Source organism: Chinchilla lanigera, unplaced genomic scaffold (genome assembly GCF_000276665.1).
Source record: "Chinchilla lanigera isolate Chin_1 unplaced genomic scaffold, ChiLan1.0 scaffold00066, whole genome shotgun sequence".
NCBI classification, from domain to species: Eukaryota; Metazoa; Chordata; class Mammalia; order Rodentia; family Chinchillidae; genus Chinchilla; species Chinchilla lanigera.
This window is the reverse complement of record NW_004955467.1, coordinates 1283781-1303475: the sequence shown is the minus strand read 5'-3', so window position 1 is coordinate 1303475 and position 19695 is coordinate 1283781. Positions and strand designations below refer to the sequence as shown.

Genomic DNA, 19695 nt, shown 5'->3' with positions numbered 1-19695 from the left:
GAAAAGTCACTACAGATAGCTCCTGTGGTTTCCCCTCTGGCCATGAACCACACGCTGCACACACTTCCTTACATGGGTACCTCACGGGGATCCTTCAGCAAAGAACTTGGGGCTCCTCTGCACATCCTAAGAATCAAATAAGAGATGGTGGGGTCTAAAAATGTAGTCAAGCTCTAAGTGTTAAAATGTCACCTATAAATTGATCATATTTCCCTCAAATGGCAAAGCCAACATGTTTCCAGGCTGCTCTGAATAAAAGATGTTTTGTATTTTTTGGGGAGGGGGCAAGGGCAAAGTTTTTATAAAGGAAAAAATTACATTTTTTTCAGGGAAAAAAACAAAAAAGGACTAGTTCGGAGGTGCTGTTTGTTATGAATCTCTGTGCAGATCATGCATCAAGTCCCCAAATGGGACTGGCCGTACTGTCCTGGGTCCTCACAGAAATGAGCCTGGGCAGGGGATGCTGGTCTAGGAGGGAGGCATCTTCTGCAGAACCTTCCAGAAGAGTGAAGACTCCCCACCTTATAGTCTGAGAGCAACTGCATCTGACATAGAGACATGGTAGATCCGGCTCTGCTTCTCATTGGACATTTGATCCACTTGGCTTAGGCCTTCCTTGGAAATTCAGACAGCTGGGCTGTGGGCAGAGCTGGGTCACTGGACATTGACCAGGCGCTTCCGGGACACACTGCAGGCGGTAGTGGCTGATCTAAGGTCCTTGGGTTTATGTCTCAAAGTACTTGTAGATCTGGGCCACATACTGCATCACACTCTGCCAGTCAGGCCGGTCCGTGTACAGCATTTCACTGAGCTCCTGTAGGGGAAGGGGACAGGTCACCAACGAGACGTCGCAGGGCTTATCCTGCCTGGAAACACTCTGCTGACAGACAGAGATGGAGGCAAACACAGGTGGTATGGAATGTGCCAAATTAAAAAGAAAATACTTTCATCCTATTTATTTGGGAGCCACTGTCCCTTTTAAAAGACACAAGACATGATTGAGCTTGTGTTGTTTTCATCTTTATGACACATTAAAAAGTTTTTTAAAAAAGTTTTACACAGACTCACCCATAATTTCACCATTAGAAACTGTTTCTGCCTTTCCAAATTAAATGTAAGTAAATTAGCCTTGAGTTTCCCAGACTTCCACCGTGGGGGCGCACGCTCACGCACTCTGTGCCCCCTCACTGGACATGTTCGGCATCGTGACCTCCACGCTGCTGCACTGCTTCCCTGGCTACCTCATCAGCGACTGCACACTGTCTGAGGGGGCTGCTGCCCACCCGCTATGATGTGCAGTTCACGTTCTCTTCTTCACCACCACAGACGTTTTGGTAAACATCTCCATGGAGCCTTGGTCCTTGTGCATGAGTTCCTTAAGAGAAATTCCTAGGAATGAGGCCACCATACCTTGAACCTTATTTACTAGCATTAAGGGTTATCATTTATGTGTGATTTTTCTTTTGCTCATTCAGTAATTTTCTTTGCTACTTATTTATTTTTGCTTCTTCTTTTTCTCTGCTAATTCTGCAATCAAGCCTGCACCAAACAAATGTAAGACAGAGGCCAGAAACTGACAGGAAAGAGGGCTGGGCTCCCTGCAAAGCCCTTAGTCAAGCTTTTGGAAACTGGTGCCACTGAACATCATATTTAATAATTAACTTGGGATTGAATTTGGATTCTTTTGTGGTCACAAGAGAACAGTAGCAAAGAACCCTGGCGGAAAGCCAGAAGCAGAGATGCAGCGGAATAACACGGCTGATCTGAGCACATCTGTTCCTGGGCGGTGACACAACTAGCGCAGGCTGTTAACGAGTCATTTATCCCCTGGTCAGACAATGTCTGAAGACACATTTTACCTGTTATGCTCTGTGGTCGTGACAAAAAATTATAAGCTTATTGTTATTCACAGGGGGAGGGTAGAAAAGGAACAAATAGAACATTATATGTAGATATGCCTAGAAACAACTTTGAAAGAAAAAGCCCCAAACAGTTACAGATTATAAGCACCAAAAGGCTCTTTCCACCTACAGCAATGTAGTAAGAGCCCTGTGCACAGACTGATATACAACAAGCTAGAATTAATACAAGAGAGTTGCTAATGACATTAGAGAAAAGAAGTGACAAAGACTGGCTATGCTGATTCAGAGGTAGCTAAATTCTGGGCAAAGAAGGGAAACCTAAAAGTTCAAGAGAGTGGCAAACCTTCCCTAGGGGAAGGGTGTGCCTTCAGTCTCAGAATTTGGAAGTCTAAACATAATTTTACACAGTGGACTTTATACTAGAAACAACTGAAGGAAAAATATTTTGGTATATTATTGGTATCATATTTGGTACTTTGAAAATTTTTAAAGAAATAATTTTGTACATTTCAGAGAAGAGTATGTTACCTTAGTAAAATCTAATAATGCATGCCACTTGTTTGCCTGAATAGTTAAAAACCTTCATATGGCCTCACTGGTGGGTTCTACCAAATACTTAAGGAAAAATAATACCAATTCCACACAACTTTTTCAAAAAATAGTAGAGGAGAAAACACGTCCCAGCTCATTGGAAGAGGGCACAACTGCTCAAACAGCAGAGCTAGACAAAGACAAGAAAATTACAGACAAATTTCAGAGGTAGAAAGAGTTAACAAATTGTACAAATGTTAACAAGTTGAACGCTTTAATCTATAAATGTGTAATACATCATGATCAACTGAGGCTCAGCCCAGGAATGGGAAGCTAGTCAATATTTGTAAACCAATATGATCCATCATATTGACTAAATAACCATATGATCACATCAACAGATGAAGAAAAAATTATTCCACAAAATTCAAAAATTATTCATGATAAAAACTAAGACTACAAGAACTTCTTTTATCTAGCAAAGGGATGTACAAGAGATTGATAGCTGATATGTTTAATTGTAAAAGATGCTGTTTCCCTAAAATCAGGAATGAAGCAAAGATGTCTCTCACTTGTCCTATTCAACATGGTACTGGAAGTTCTAGCTAATGCACTAGGGCATGAAAAAGAAATAAAAGGTATACAGATTGGAAAGGAAGAAATAAAACTGCCTTCATCTGTAGATGACAGCATTATCAAGGCAGAAAATCTCAGAGGGTCTACCTGCAAGTTTACTAAGATCTCAGGATACAAAGTCAGTGTACAAAACTCAATCATCTTCCTTACATCAGAAAAAAGTAACTGGAATTTATAATAAGAAAAACAATACCATTTACAATTGCACCAAAAAAAGTTCAAAGGTTTACATCTAACAAAATATATGTAAATTCTATATGCAGAAAACTACAAAACACTGATGAAAGAAATCAAAGATCTAAGTAAATGGAGATAGATTTTGCATTTATGGATTAGAAGACAGTACTGTTTGCCATTTCTTCCTGTTTGTTGCTTCATGTTTAGACACAGTTCATTCCAATCAAAATCCCAGTCTTTATTTTTTACAAATACTGACATATTCTAAAATGCATAAAGATAGAGGCATTATAATAGCTAAAACAATTCTGAAAAGAACAAAGAGGACTCGATTTCAAGATTTTTTTTTATAAAGTTGTATTAATCAAGATAGTGTGGTACTGGTGAGACAGAGTCTTAAATCAGTGGGCCAAAACAGAGCCCCCCTGCAAAGAACCACACAATATAGATAACTGATGTTTTACAAAGATACAAGGGCAATTCAATAAAGAAAAGACAACCTTTTCAGTAAATTACACTCATCACGGGGAGTTGGTACATGTACATAACACATCTTAATTCTTAGGCAATGAGTATTTAAAAACAGCACTTTGTAAAAAACATGCTAAAAAAATAGCAGGGTGTCATGGCACACGCCTGTAATCCCAGCACTTGGGAGACTGAGGCAGGAGACTTGCTATGAGTTTGAGGCTAGTCTGGGCTACGTAGTGAGTTCAAAGTTAGCCTGAACTACACAGTGAGACCCTATCTCAAAAAAACAAACCAACAAACAACCAAAAAGATTTCATTAAAATTTAAAATTGCTTTGAGGACAGGGGTGGTGGCGCATGCCTGTAATCTCAGCAATTGGGAGACTGAGGCAGGAGGATCACTGTGAGTTTGAGGTCAGCCTGGGCTACCATGTGAGTTCAAGGCCAGCCTGAACTATACAGTGAAACCCGATCTCAAAAAGACAAAAACAAAAACAAAAACAAAAACTGAAACCCAAAAAGAAAAGTGCTTTGAGAGACTATTAAGAGAATGAGTCAAGGCCAGGCATGGTGGTGCATGCTTGTAATCCCAGCACTCAGGAAGCTGATGCAGGAGTATCACCATGAGTTTGAGGACAGCCTGAGGTACATAGTGAGTTCAAGACCAGCCTCAGCTAAATATTGAGACCCAGTCTCTGAAAAAAAAAAAAAGAATGAGACAAGCTACAGACTAGGAGAAAATACCTGAAAATCATATATCTGATAAAGGATGTCTATACAAAATATACAAAGAATCTTAAAATTAAATAATAGGAAAACAGCATGATTTAGGAATAAGCAAAAGATCTGAACAGACTCTTGGCCAAAGAAGATATATCTCTGGCAAGTAATCATACGAAAGAAAAGCTTAACAAAATTTGCAAAGTAACAATACTAAATACTGGTAGCATAGGATGCTGAAGAGAGATTAGGTAAAAGGGAAAAGAAAAAAAGCTCTAGCTAGAGAGCACATGAACTTGATTTGGAAAATACTGGCTATGAATTTCCTCAATACCTTCGTGCTCATGAACTTGAAAGGGTAATTGTATATCCATGTTCATGGCAGCACTATTCAAAATAGCAAAAGACATGGAACCAACTCCCGAGTTCATAGCAGATGAATGGGTGAGCGACTAGTCTATACACACAATGGGACACTATTCAGCCTTGAAAAGGAAGGAAAACATATGTTAAATGTGGAGGAATCATGATCAAGACATTATACTCCATTAAATAACCCAGCCACAAGGACAAGCACTCGCTGATGAATTTCACTCATCTGACACACCCCAAACAGGTAAATTCTTAGAGACAGAAAACAGCATGGTGGTCTCCAGGGACTGGGGTGAGGGGCGAGGAGTTTATGTTTAATGGGCACAAAGTTTAATTCTGCAAGAGGAACAGAGCTCTGAGGTAGTGATGGACGCCCAACGATGTGAGTACACTTCACAAGTTACGCTGGTAAATCCTACACGTATTTCACAACAAAAACAACGCCGGGCACTGCGATGGTGCCCATGTACAATCCCAGCACTCAGAAGGCTAACACAGTGGATGGTAGTGAGTTCAAGGCCTGCCTGGGCTACATAGTGAATTCCAGGTCAGCCTGAACTACACAGTGAGACTCTGTCTCAAAAAACAAAACAAAACAAAACAAAACAAAACAAAACAAAACAAAACAAAACAAAACAAAACAACCAAACCAACCAAAAACTACTGGAATTATTAACTTACAAATAAATAATGGTTTATTAGGTATTAAAAAAAGACAACTAAGGGAAAAAAGTAAGGCTTCTTGTACTTGGGAGCTCATAGTCTCGCGGAGATGTAGGGGGATGATGATTTGCTGAACAGTCGAAAGAATTATGATATAATAGAGCCAGTGATGCAGAACCATGAATAAATTGTACTTTAAGAGCCCCAAAGGTGGATACAGGGTCCCCGAGGGGCTGTGGACACAGGCTTTAGAGCTGGCCTGCTTGGCTCTGACTCTTGCCTATGCTACTCATTAGCCATGTGATCCTCTGTGAAGCGCATTTGCCTGTGTCCCACCTGTGCAGTGCTTCCACTGCACAGGAGTCCTGAGGGCCCAGGGGGTCCACGCATGGGAAATGCCCACAGTGGTGCCTGACATGTCTTACATAGGAGAAAAATGGTCTTTTGATGTGTGCCATTAGGCTAAGAGTAACCACTGAGGTGCATGTGATAAAGTTCACACCACACATAGGCTCAATCATACCTAAGGGACTACTCTGCTATTCTGAAATCCTGAGTCGTGATGCTCAGGCTCCACTGGGGCCTTAAAGACCTTCATCTGTGTGCAGTGGCTGTCCTGGGGGTGGCACCAGCTCACTCAGTGAGCAACAGCCTGCAGGGAACAGATGACTGATGCAGCAGTGTCTGCTTACCAAGTCACAGACACATCAGCCCTGGAGGACAAACCTTGCAGTTGTTTTGTGGCAATGAGAGTGACGCCCCAGGTCCTCTTACCCCATGCTTTCCATACAGAACTGCTCACCATTGTGATGTGTCAGACTCAAACTGCCTCGCTACACAGTGGCTAAGAAGGGATGCTTTCTAAAAGGTGGGGCACACTGAAGAGCTCCACTTTTTATGCTCATCTTTTCTAACTGGATCTCCCCAGATAGATATATGTACTTAACTACAGATAGCACAGGAAATAATTTCCTGCAAGATCTAACAGAACTTGCTTCAAGATGGGATTAATTACAGTTGTCACTTCTGACTGGGTTTACTTTTTTATTTTTTTCCGGTATTGGGAATTGAACTCACGACCTTGCGTTTGCTAGGCAGGCACTGTGCCGCTGAGCTAAATCCCTGGCCCCGCTGACTGGGTTTAGTGTAAAAGTGTCAAATGAAACTCAATATATTGTTTTTCAATCCACATTAAGATACTGAAAAGCAGGGCTGTGGGTATTGCTCAGTGATAAAGTACATGGTGAGGCCCTAGACTCAATCTCCAGAAGCAAAGGGAAAACAAGACACAGAAAAGCAAAGTTAAGAATGTAGGAAATTTCTATTTTGCTGATGATATAAACTGGCTGAACTGCTTAAAAGCATCCCTGAATGCTTTTGAGATTAATTATCATATTTGTCAGCAGCAACTCCACTGTCCTTACAAATGAAATTGCTGGCTCTGCCAATGAGGTCAAAAGATGATCTCACTCTTGTTCCCATCACCAGCTTGTAGAATACATTAGATGAAAATTATGAAAAAAATAGCAAGTTATGAAAGAAGCAAATATTAACTACAACATTAAAAAGAAAAAAACAGCCAGGTGAGAGAGAGAGAGAAAAACAGGGCTGGGGATATAGCTCAGTAGCACAAGTACTTGCCTGGCAAGTGCAAGGTCCTGAATTCGATTCCCAGTACAAAAAAAGAGAAAAACACACATTCTCTGTATAATATAATCTACAAGTTCTCATGTCCATGGTCCTTATGCAAACTCTGTTTGGGCTGGTTAGTTGGTACTCATTCGTCGTTTCCAAAGTGACTGGGGCTGTAGCTCAGTGGCATGGTGTCTGCCTGGCAAGCACAAGGTGCTGAGTTTGACTCCCAGTACCAAAAAAAAAAAAAAAAAAAAGCCAGGTGTGGTGGCGCATGCCAGTAATCCTAGCACTCAGGAGGCTGAGGCAGAAGGATTGTTTTGAGTTCGAGACCAACCTAGGCTATAAAATGAGCTCAAGACTGGCCTGAGCTGCATAGTGAGACCCTGTCTCAAAAAGACAAAAAAAAAAAAAAAAGACAAAAAAGCAAAGAGTATAAATAAAATTCCTGTTTCTCAACTGTGGTCAGATGTGTAAGGCCCTTCTTTTTTTAAATTTTCTGCACATACACAATAGGAATATTTGTTTCATAAAGGTGTGATAGAATCTGGGCTTATTGGGATGTTGTTTGTTTTTGTGACTACATTTTAAAGTATGAATTCAACTTTAATGGTTGAAGTACTGTTTCTTTCTTAATAAGTCTTGGAGAACTATTTACATTTATTGTTTTGGTTTTTCTACATTTACATTTAATACTTGAAGAAATGTGCTGATTATTTCTCTAGGAAATGTTCTATTTCAAATTTATACTGGTATAACATTTCTATTTCTATGGATAGATTTCTATGGTAGCTGTACTTTCACTTTTTCATTTCTTGGATTCCTCTCATCCTCTGAGGGTAATGGAATCCTATCTCACTGTTATTTCAGCTTACATTTTTCTGATCACTAATGTAATTCAACACTTAGAATGCTTAGTAATCAGGCTAGAGGTGTGGCTTAGTAGTAGTTTGCCTAGCATTTTTGAAGCTCTAGGTCCAAACCCCAGCACTACAATCAATCAACAAATCCATCCATCCATCCATCCATCCATCCATCCATCCATCCATCAAGTTTACTGGCCATTCATGAGCCTCTCTTGTAAATTATCTGTTCTAGACATTGATAATTTTCTACTAGGTTGTCTTTTTTTGTTTTTTGTTTTGTTTTTTTGAGACGGGTCTCCCCATGTAGTGCAGGCTGGCCTTGCACTTGCTTATGTAGCCCAGGCTGGCCTCAAACTCATGGCAATTCTCCTACTTCAGCCTCCAAGTGCTGTGACTATAGGCGTGCACCACCACACCTGGCTTACACTGCCTGGTTTTGTCCTGCACTATCTTAAACTCTGAAACTAGCTGATTAACCCAATAGTCATTCCCAACATCTCTCCTTTGCATGCTTCGCCCTAACAAAAGGTGAAAAATGCTATATATTTACTTCCTCAAACACTTTCACAGATGGGATAGTCATTTAACAGAGCACCTCCGGTGAGCTGGAAGAATCCTTAGAAGCTGTTTGCTTTCCTTATCAGAGGGGAAAGATGAAAGAGACGGTAGATTCCTTCCCTCTTCTTCCTGTCCTGCAGACAGAAGTCATATCTGGGAGCAGCCAGCACATTCAGCCACAGAGGAGGAAGTATGGGGACAGAACACCAACAGATTAAAGACTGTGGCATGCAGAGAAGAGATGCTTCAGGTCCTTGGTTACAACACTGAGTGGTGACCTGGAAACTATTTCTGGATGACTTATCTCTCTCTCTCTCTCTCTCTCTCTCTCTCTCTCTCTCTCACACACACACACACACACACACACACACACACGTGCACACGCCAAATGCCTGTTGTTTCAGCTACTTGGGAGGCTGAGGCAGGTGGACTGCAAGTTTGACCATGGGCCACTTACCAAGACCACGTCTCAACATAAAATGTAAAGAGGGCTGGAGGTGTAGTTCAGTGGTAGAGTATCCTTGGGTTCAATCAGTTTGGCAACCCATTTCATTGTGATTCTAATTTCTAGTACCTTTATTTGATTCTTTTTCCAAATTTCTCTTTTTGTATGGTACTATGTGTGGAGAAGGACATTCTTTAGTTTACCTTTCAATGCAATGTATTACCTATGTGGGACTTCGGGCCTGACCAAGCCATATGCTTGTTTGATTCTGGAGGAAGTCTAGCTAAAGCATTGGTGTAAAAGGAAATGACAGCAGGACCCGTGTCCCTGTAGAAAGCCCCTGGGACAACACTAGATGCCTTGCTGAGATATGCCCGAAGGAATGATAACATGGTGGCTAAGTCAAGTCTCATTCCTGTGATAATTGAGTGGTATTGTCCTCGCCAATCCTGTTCATTATTCCTCCCATTTGCCCTGCTGTTGCTTTTTGCATGTATCCCAATAAAAGGCTAAGGAGGATGGTAATCCTTCAGTCCGAGAGGCTGCAAGCTCCCTGATCCAGAACTGTCTCTTTCTTGTTTTTCTTTTTATCCACCGGCACCTCGTTCTCGGGACCTGTCACCCCAGACAGAAATGGAATTAAAACCAACAACTATCTTCTTTCTTTATGGCTTCTATTCCTCCTTTCAACCTTTAACATGTTCAAGCATGGCTGATATGAAATCCCTCTTTGTTTTAAATCTCCAACTCTGATGGGTAACCCTTAGATTTGTATCTCCTGGCTAACTCAGGGTAATTTTCTTCAGTGTTTGTAATGCTGGCTTGTGAACATCTCTCTGGTGGTCCTACTACTGGAAGCTTCCTATATAAGCGGTGGGCTCCAAGTGGCACAGATATAAATTTAGACTCCAAACCTCATCTAGCCCTTTTCTTTTCTTACAAGAGGTTTTTACTTTTTGCACACACGCATATACACAGACACACACACACACACAGAGTCCAAGGTGGAGACAAACTCTTATCTCTCTGGACGTAGCTGTAATTTTAAAATCTTCTGTTTTCACTGAAAAGAGCCTTCTGTTGTAAGCCTTGGTTTTATGCAGGGTCTCACTACTCATGCTCTGTTTATAGGAGCGCAGGTATTGTCTCTTGCTCCTGTGTGGGTTCTATATAAAATCTACAGGCCAGTGATGGTGAACCTTTTAGAGACTGGGTGCCTAAGTGCAACCTAAAGCCCGTGTATTTATCACCAAGTGCCAACCTTGCACTTAAACCTGAATATTGAGGTTTTAGTTTAGAAAAAACAATTCCACATTAACATCTTTTTTTTTTCATTGACATCTCTTTTCTTCAAATAAAAATGTAATAGCCAGGCATGGTGGCACATGCTTGTAATCCCAGCACTTGGGAGGCTGAGACAGGAGGAGTGTTTGGAGTTCAAGGCCAGCCTAGGCTACATAATGAATGAATTCAAGGCCAGCTTGAACTACATAGTGAGAACCTGTCTCAAACTGCTCCCCCACAACAAAAATCTTCCACAATAATATGCATGCCATAGGTTTGCCACCAACACTATAGGCCATTAGGGCCTATTAGGAATCTGTGTACTGTGAACCTTATGCCACCATCCCCATTTCTACCCCTGGGGTGCCATGGTCTCTTACGGCTCTGGTTTTCCCTTCTCATTAAATTTCTAACATTATTTCTTGGGAGCTCAGCTATCTATTGACTTCCTTTGTATGGACTTCCTCCCCCTCCCCCTTCCTTTTTTGGCAGTACTGGTTATTGAACCCAAGACCTTTGCACTGAGCTACATGCCCAACTCTTTAATTATTATTATTATTTTTTTAATTTTGAGACAGGATCTTCCTAAGTTACTAAGCTGGCCAGGGTGGGCTTGAATTTGCAATCCTCCTGCCTCAGCCTCAGTCCTTAGAGTACTAAGGCAACAACAGGGCTTTAGTGATTATTCTGTACACTGTATTACCACAACTAAAATTTATCCATAAAGAAATCTAGAGGTCTTCTGCAAATGGATTTCAGTATTTTATAAGAAAATGTTTAGTAGATGGCATAAAGTTCTTTTTTATATAAGGAGAAAGTAATGAGAAGGTACAAAACAGAAAACTTACCAGGCTGGGTTTGATGCCTACACTTTCCGCTGCTTCAAATGCCAACAAGAGATTCCTCTTCTAGGTTAAGAAGAAGAGAGACTGGAATTATTAACTAAAAAAGGTAGCTTTTACTAGGAAAGAATACAAACTGACACTTCCTTAAAGAGTTCCTACTACAGTAAGTCCTGGACCTATAAACATTCAAGTCCCAAACTTTCACAGGTGTACTATCTAAGACTTGGTTGGCTACAAATGAACGCGATGTATGAGTGTTCTCCTGCATTGGAACTGGTTTGCAAGTCATGGGCTTACTGTATTATAAAACAAGTAATAAGTCAACTACGTGAACAATGGTCTCAGTTTAAGGAAAAAAAGACTAAAAGGCTGCAACTGTCACTGAAAATAACATTAGTGACTGACACTTGACTATCAGAGGTAATTTTTAAATTTTTTTTGTTTTTTGAGATAGAATCTTGCTATGTAGTTCAGGCTGGCCCTGAATTATATAGCCCAGGCTGGTCTTGAACTCACAGGAATCCTCCTGCCTCAGGCTCCTGAATGCTGGATTATAGCCACCATGCTCAATTTCAAAGATAAATTTTTGTTTCTGTGGTTATTTTTGGCTTAGTTAAGATTTATGACACCCACAATCTGTTGTGTAAGACTGGTCAAATTATGGTGCTGTATCAAAAAAATTATCAAAGCCACATATATTATTCATAGATATATTTATATACATATGCACAGAGTTAAATATAAGCAAATGAAAAACAGTTCCTGCTCTCAATCCTTGTCCTTGTGAGAATCTCTTTTTTTTTTCCCCCGGTACTGGGAATCGAACTCACAACCTTGAGCTTGCCAGGCAGGTGCTGTGCCGCTGAGCTAAATCCCCATCCCTGAGAATTAATTTTTAACTTTTCTTTATTTCTTTTGGTGGTTACCTCAGTATCTCTGTAATATGCTTACACCATTTTTTTTTTTTTTTTGAGACAAGGTCTCATTATGTAGTTCAGTGTGGCCTTGAACTCACCCTTTAGCCCAGGCTGGTCTGAAACTTGCAGTGATTTTTCTGCCTCAGCACCCCAAGTGAGGATAGGATAACAGTGCACCACCAGTGTACTACTTCCTGATTTCTAAAGTGGAAGCTTTATCTACTGACTTCCTCCCAAGACCACAGAGAACTCAGGTACTAGGAACCTCTGTCCTCCTTTTATAGTCATATATCTAATTATAGTTCCTTTACTGTTACTGTATTTGTGACCTTCAATGATGTTCCTGAACTTCTTGTACTACTGATCATGGACAGAACCTCTTGACTCTACTTTGTGAAATAAGCAATAGGTCTCTCTCATTTTTCCTCTACTTTGTCCAGTTTTACATTTAAATTGTTAAAAGAACATCTGCTTCCTTTTCTAGCAGGACACTTAAGTCCCCAGTGTTCTCTTGCTGGGGTGATTGTAAAAGATAGAAACAATACACATTGAACCAGAAGTGAGCTGTAACTGCATTTTCTCTGTGGTTCCAAGGCTGCAGTCCTGGGCCACTCCAAAGAGGGTTTTTCTTGTGGTTACTCTACCCATTGCCAAACTCACAACACATTTCAGTATCTTCCACATCAGAGAACCTTTCTTCAAATGTCTGTATATTCCCTACAGTTTCTGCTTATTTTGGATTTTTCTTAGTGAGAGAAGAACTTGATGTTTCTATCACCTGGCTTCTTACTCATTCTGACAATGGCCTGAGGTTTGTAATATTCTCCTCCAGCTGCAGACTTTCTGTTCTAACAAGAAGAGTCTGCCTCACATTTGGACTTCCTTGTGTAGCTTCCCATTGTTTAGCTCCTTTTTCCTACCCTCAAGCTCTTTTTAAAAATTTGTATGTGTACATGTTTACAGTACATAATGATTACATGCTTACCATGGGGAACTGGTTCATGTATATAACGCATCTCAATTTTATTTGCCCCTTTCCCATCCACCCCTCTTTTTCTGCCAGCATCAGAGTCATTTATCTATAAGTCCTTATAAAGTTAGTTACCATATATATGCAGATTAATAACCAGACCAACAGGCCAAAAACATACAAAACACAAAAGACAATGATACTAAATCAAGGTACAATTTTAGATACATTGTCCATGCTGGATTACAGTAACTTTTTTCTCTTTTTTCCTATTATCTGTCTTTTATTTTGTAATTTATTTATATATTTTCTCATACAAGAGAAACTATATGATCGTTAAGCTTGTGTGTCTGATTTACTTCAGTTAACATTATGATCCCAAGGTTCATCCATTTTCCTACAAATGACTCAAGTTTATACTTCTTTACGGCCGAATAGTATTCTATTGCACATAAATCCATTTTATTTATTCATCTGTTGATGGATATATAGGTAGCTTCCATGATTTAGCTATTATGAACTACACTGCTATAAACATGGGTATGCATGTATCACCATGGTATGATATCTTTAATTCTTTCAGGAAGATACCTAGAAGGGGAATAAATGAGTCAAGTGAAATTTCTAATTTTAGTTTTTGGAGGAATCTCCATATTGACTTCCACAGTGATTGTACCAGTTTATATGCCCACCAACAATGGGGCAGGGCTCCTTTTTCCTCACAACCTCGCTAGTATTTGTTATTGTTTAATTTCTTGAAGATAGCCATTCTTTTTGGAGTGAGATGGAATCTTACTGTTGTTTTAATTTGCATTTCTTGAATGGCCAGCAATGTCAAACACTGTATTTATGGGCCATTTGTACCTCTTTGTCTAAGAAGCATCTATTTGTTTCAGATGCCCGCCCCCCCCCGCCCTTTTGTTTTTTGAGACAGGATCTCACTATGTAGTTCAGGCTGAACTCACTATGTAGCCCACGCTGGCCTTGAACTTGCAGTGATCCATCTGCCTCAGCCCCCAAGTGCTGGATTATAAGCATGGAGGCTCATATTTTGACTGGGTCTTTAATTTGAAGGGTTTAATTTTTTTTTTTTTTTTTTGAGTTCTTGATATATCCTAGATATTAGTTCTTCATCTGAGGAGTAGCTGGCAAAATTTTTTCCCATTCTGTAGGTTGTCTTTTCACTCTGTTGATAGTTTCCTTTGCTGAGCAGAAGCTTTTTAATTTGATGTGATTCCATTTGTTGATTCTTGGCATTATTTGTCTAACTAGAGTTCTTTTCAGAAAGTCTTTGCCTACAACTACATCTTTAAATGTTTTACCTATTTTGTCTTTCAGTAGATTGTCTCTGTTCAAATGTTCGTTTTTATTTATCGTTTCTGTTGTTTTTGAAACAGAGTCTGTGAAAGGCTGGCCCTGAACTCACTATGTAGCCCATGCTGGCCTGCAATCCTCTTGCTTCAGCCTCCTGACTGCTGGGATTACAGGCGTGTGCCACCATGCCCGGCTTGTGCTTTAGTTTTTATTTATTTTTATTTATTTTTAATTTTTTTGGTACCCAGAATCAAACTCAGGACCTTGTGCTTGCCAGGCAGGCGCTTGTGCTGCTGAGCTATATCCCCGGCTGTGTTTTAGTTTTTAATTCCCATTATCACTAGAACAAAGGACCCATGGTAACTAGGCATTGACAGCCCAGCTGCTCAGGATATAACCATGAGGTTAAAATAGATCTTTAAAAATACGATTTTTTTAAAGGGATAGACTATACTTTTCTAGCTTTCTAATGCTGAGAGTGTAAACTTCCACCCCTAGCCCTGCTGCCAAGGAGAATGCCACACTTCCAGCCCTCTGGGCCAAAGCTTAGCTAAATCTACATGTGGATGTTTCCTGGCTTTGCTCTAACTTGTCTATAAATTGGACAGCTTCTGCACAGTGGAGGCAAGGGAGCTAGCTGCTCACCCAATTTGGCCAAATTGTGAATAAACTAACTTTTTTCATTTTTGTGGGTTTTTGTTATACTCTTGGTAGTGGGCGGGAGAATGAAGCCAGTACGCTGGGACCCAGTCTCAGGCCTGACTAGACCCCACAGGTACCAAAGAGGCTGAAGTAGCTCTCCTGGAGCCCAGGAGTTCAAAGCCAGCCTGGATAACATGACAAAATCTCATCTCTTAAAACAAATTGTTTATACATAATTTTATACTTTCTCATTTCCCCCACAGCTTTCATTCTGCCCACACTTGAACATCTGTATAGAAGAACAAGGGGTCTGCCTAACACTCAAGCCAGCTCTGACTTAGAAATCAATTCAGAGAAAAAACAAAAGATGTGGCTCTGCACATGTTCTTCTAGCCTGTGGTCGAAGCTCTGGGAAGCTGCTGGTCTGTGGAGATGCTGCCTGAGCCACCAGCCCTCTTTCTTGAAATTAAGGGGACTCAGTGAGGATGGATGGGCAGCCTCATGCTTGCAGCCGAACACTGCTCTGTGGCGCTGAGCGGGGAGCTGTGCGCTGGCTCCAGGCTTCCCTCAGTGCAGCCCTCACTAGGAGCAGCCACCTCCCGTTTCGGTGCTAATGTGGCCTTGTTCTTGTTCTAAGTCCACTTTGTTAAGGGAAAAAGGGGTCTGTGAGCTAGCTTTTAGGCTACCATTACTCCAGAAGTCAAGATTCACTTTTACAGCTTTAGAGATATAATACCAGACTGCTTTCTAAAATACCAGCTGGGTGTGGTGGTGCATGCCTGTAATCCCAGTACTTAGGAGGATGAGGAAGGAGGAAAACGCTGAGTTGGAGGCCAGCCTAAACTACATAGTGAGACCCTGTCTCAAAAACAAACAAACAAACAAACAAACAAACACCAAAACCCAAAAAAACAAAAAACAAAAAGCAGGGGCCTACGGCATAGCGCCTGTCTGGCAAGTACAAGGTCCCGAGTTCAATTTCTGGTCAAAAAAAAGAAAAAGTTTATACCAATTTTCAGTTCCAGCAGTAGTGTAATACCCATTTGTGTTGTACTCTTCCCTGAACAAATTTTATGACTTCCAAAAGTCTTGTCAAATGTGTCAGGTTAAACATTATATTTTATTGTTTTGTTCTGTTTTGGTCTTTTTGAGACAGCGTCTCACTCTTGAGTTCAGGCTGGACTTGAGCTCACTTTGTAGCTCAGGCTGGCCTCAAACTCGCAGCAGTCCTCCTGCCTCAGCCTCCCGAGTGCTGGGATTACAGGTGTGTGCCACCACACCCAGTTTAAGAAGGTATTCGTAAATCAAAAGTTTTATACAAAATTCAATGAAGACCCTCTACCCTGATTCAAATATAACTATGTTTTCCAAGTAGATACTGAACACAGAAGAAATAGCCTAGGCTGGAAAACAGTTTCAAAATGCTCTGGAATAGTAAAACATGGAGTGTGGTAGACAGAGATGGCTTCTGGGTCCACAAAGACGACTTTACTCATTTTGGCAGCAGCAGACAGGCATAACCAGGCATTATTACCCACTGCCCTTTCACCAGGACACTGGATAGCTGAAGCAGGAGAAAACAAGGTAGGCAGAAAGGAGATACAGGATACCGGATTTGAAAGTTGAACTTGTAAGAAAAATTGCACCTTCATGACACAAAATTATACAACATTGCAATGCCTTTATCCTTCCGGGAATCTCACTAAGAAAAAATAACTCCTAAGGGTCTTAAAGATACAGTAAACCCCATAACCTGGGCCCAGACTTTTTGCCTGAAAACTGCTCTTCCTTCCACAGACCTTTGCTCTCAAGGAAGCAGCACTAGTAAGTGTGCAGCAGATGTCTAAATATCGAACACCTATAAGCAGCTTACATTCTAATCTAGCCTGCCAAATGGGTAACCCAAGAAGACAGTAGGAACACACGTCCTAGGTCATCCATCTGAGGGTTCCCCACACAAAAACTCCTCATCTTGTAATGCAGCCTCATCTCGTAATGCACCTTCTGAGGGCCTATACTCCCTTCTGAGTGCTGACTTTTAAAACTGTGTCTAATAAACCTTTTTAATACCTTTCACTGATGTGTCTCGTAATTCTTTTCTGTGACCTAAGTCAGCAAACCTACTACCTTCCCTGTGGGTGGGTGAAGTTGAGGTCTCCATTTCCTCTTTGTGGGGATCTCTTCAGAACCCATCTGGTAACAAAACCACTGTGCAGAGGCTAGACGGGAGGCAACAGGTGCTCATGTGGGAAGTGGGCATGCCCTTGGAGATGCTCAGATGCCTCCCCTCCCTGCAGCTCTGAGCACAGAAGTGCGTAAGGGTGTAAGGCTGTCCACTCTCTGCCCTGCCCCTATGAGGAAGAGGGTGCAGGTCTGAAATGGAACAGGTACCCTTATGGGACAGAAGACAGGAGGATTCCTGGGTCCTAATCCATGAGCTGTTACCTACTAAAGGTAGAGACATCTGTTTTTCCCCATCCTGCCTTGCTAGGAATCTAAGAATGTGCCTTCTTCTACGCCTATTATAAGAACCAGGTGCACCCCAGTGAAGCCATCAGAGCTAGTCCATTCTTTCATTATGGGCCAGTCTGCTCTGTCAGATCTGCATTTTCTTCAACTATTCTCCCTAGGCTCAAGTTCCTTCCCTATTTTCTCTCTCCTCTCTTAGTTTCTCTTCCTTCTCAATTAAACCTTTTATTTGTAAAATTGTAGTATTTCTTCAGTTCTAATTTCCATTATCACTGAAACAAATTCCCATGTGCATTCAGTGTCAAGTGTGGGACCTTCCAGTTCCAAGAGAGCCCAAATCCTTAACCTACGGCAGGACTCTGTTGCCAGCCTTGCCAGTAGAAGTTGTGTTGATGGGGCACTGCACTCAAAACTCATGGGGGAAAGGGTGCCGATTCCAGAAATTCTCTCACATTCGTATTTCATTTCAGACAGTGACATAAACATATTCCACTCTACCAACTGCCTGTATTCAGGCTGACTGGCAGAGTTTCATAGATGAACAGCTCAACCGTATCTTTTTCTTGAAAACGAAGACCACTGCCGAAATATTTCACTGAATTGTGATTACATATCCCTAAAGTCACAGGGGATAGCTTTGTTAGTTTCTTTGGTTTTTTTATCCCCCAGAAAAATCACTAATACTGAGGTCAAATGTACTAGGTTTAATTACTTCCATCCAGGTGGGAGCAGCTCATGATTTCTGAACTTTCTGGACTATCAACAGCTACATTATGTACTTTTTCTTTTCTTTTTAATTGTCTATTTTGGTGCTAGGAGTTGAGCCTAGGGCTTGTACGTGGTAAGCATGTGCACTAGGACTGTGCCGCACCTCCAGCCCCATATGATAACATTTTGAGATTTCAACTTTAATAGAGTTTTACAAACATTATAGGTCTAGCTTGGTGCCTTTCTGATGTCTGTACAAGTCAAAAAGCCCCCTTAAAAAACAAATGAAAACCAAACACTGAAGTTGACCAGAACAAGGCTGCAGGCCAGAGGCTAGACAGTACTCACTCAACCTAATGTGAACTAAGGTGTGCACTTCATTCAAGTTTGCTTGTCTCCTTTGAAACCCAACGCTAAGCACCCTCCCTTTGGGAAGCTTCTTCATGCACTCTCCCAGTATGATTACTTTCCTAGTAGGCTGCACACATGTGCTCAGTTTTGTTCTGTATTGATCTGCTTGTGTTGACACACTATTGTGAAAACCTTCATCAGTAACAGTAATGGATCTGGCTTCTATCACCTCTAGGGCCTGTTCGTCACACCCTGATAGCCACTGTCACTCAACGGAGAGTGTAGCCACCGCAGGGCATTTAGGGAACAGGAAGCCACATACACACTCCTCCAAGGAGTGGTGGGTGGGTGATAACTAACAGAGTCCTAGTTGCTAGGACACAAATCCAACTCCAGTTGACAGGGAGGCTGTGAAGCCACATAAATCCTAAAATGCAACATTCCAGGTTGTCTGGAGGTGTCTCTGTGATATCACAAACCACTGGATTCAAGTGCTGCTTTGTGATGACAGTATGACAAATTTAGGAAAAAGAATGTAACCCTACATGTAGAAAACAGGCCTCTCCTCTACTCTGTCAGGACCACAAAAGGAGGACAATGTGGTGTCTGCCTCCCTGCTGCACATTTCCATATCTACAGGAGGCCACTGGGCAGCTCAAGTCTGGATGTGGGAATCAGAGGGATCCACAGTGAAACAAGGAGCTTTCAACCACGCTTATAACCCAAGAGCTCCGGGAGGCTAAGGGAAAGGGCTGCAGGCTTGAGCCCAGCTGGGGCAATTTAGTGACTTGAAGATCCTGTCTCAAAATAAAAAAGGGGCTGAGGATGTGAGTCAGCAAGAAGGCCCTGGGTTCAATCCCTAGTACTGAAAAAAAGAGAGGTTTCAGTCATGAGAAAGCAGTGCTCCTGATTCAAAGTGTGAAAGCAAACACAGACACATTGCTTTCCAACAGACCCATACTGATTAGAAGATGAAGACACCAGATCTATCAGGAGGACATGGGTCTTAGATGGTGTATGTGAGTGTTTCAGGAAGGTCTCCTCATTTTATACCCACTATATCCTCAGTTATCTTTGTAACATCACATGGGGAAGGCAGGGTCTGAAAAATCAAGAGGGTGAGAAGGGGATGAAGCCTAAATCACGCTCACATGAGGGCTCTGCCTGTGAGGCTGTCAGATGCTGTGCTCTGCTCCTGGCCTCTGACACCACGTGGTCCCAGTTCTACTCTCTGGCTGCTCCCTCCTAGTTCTCTCTGCTGGG

The 19695-nt window shown here is 41.5% G+C and overlaps 1 protein-coding gene across 11 annotated transcripts in view; it reads right to left on the bottom strand.

Annotated features, from left to right (window-relative positions):
• Positions 1-597: 597 nt before the first annotated feature.
• Positions 598-19695, bottom strand: part of LOC102008930 (cytospin-B) — a 278140-nt gene continuing 259042 nt past the window's right edge. For 10 of the 11 annotated variants that reach the window (XM_005399302.2, XM_013522199.1, XM_013522201.1 and 7 more), the window contains 2 exons: positions 11065-11124; positions 598-814 (listed from right to left, as the gene is read on the bottom strand). In XM_005399302.2, the coding sequence (XP_005399359.1) occupies positions 725-814; positions 11065-11124 (150 nt within the window). In that variant the 3' untranslated portion in view covers positions 598-724. The remainder of the gene's footprint in view (positions 815-11064; positions 11125-19695) is intronic. The other variant, XM_013522197.1, reaches the window with a different exon arrangement.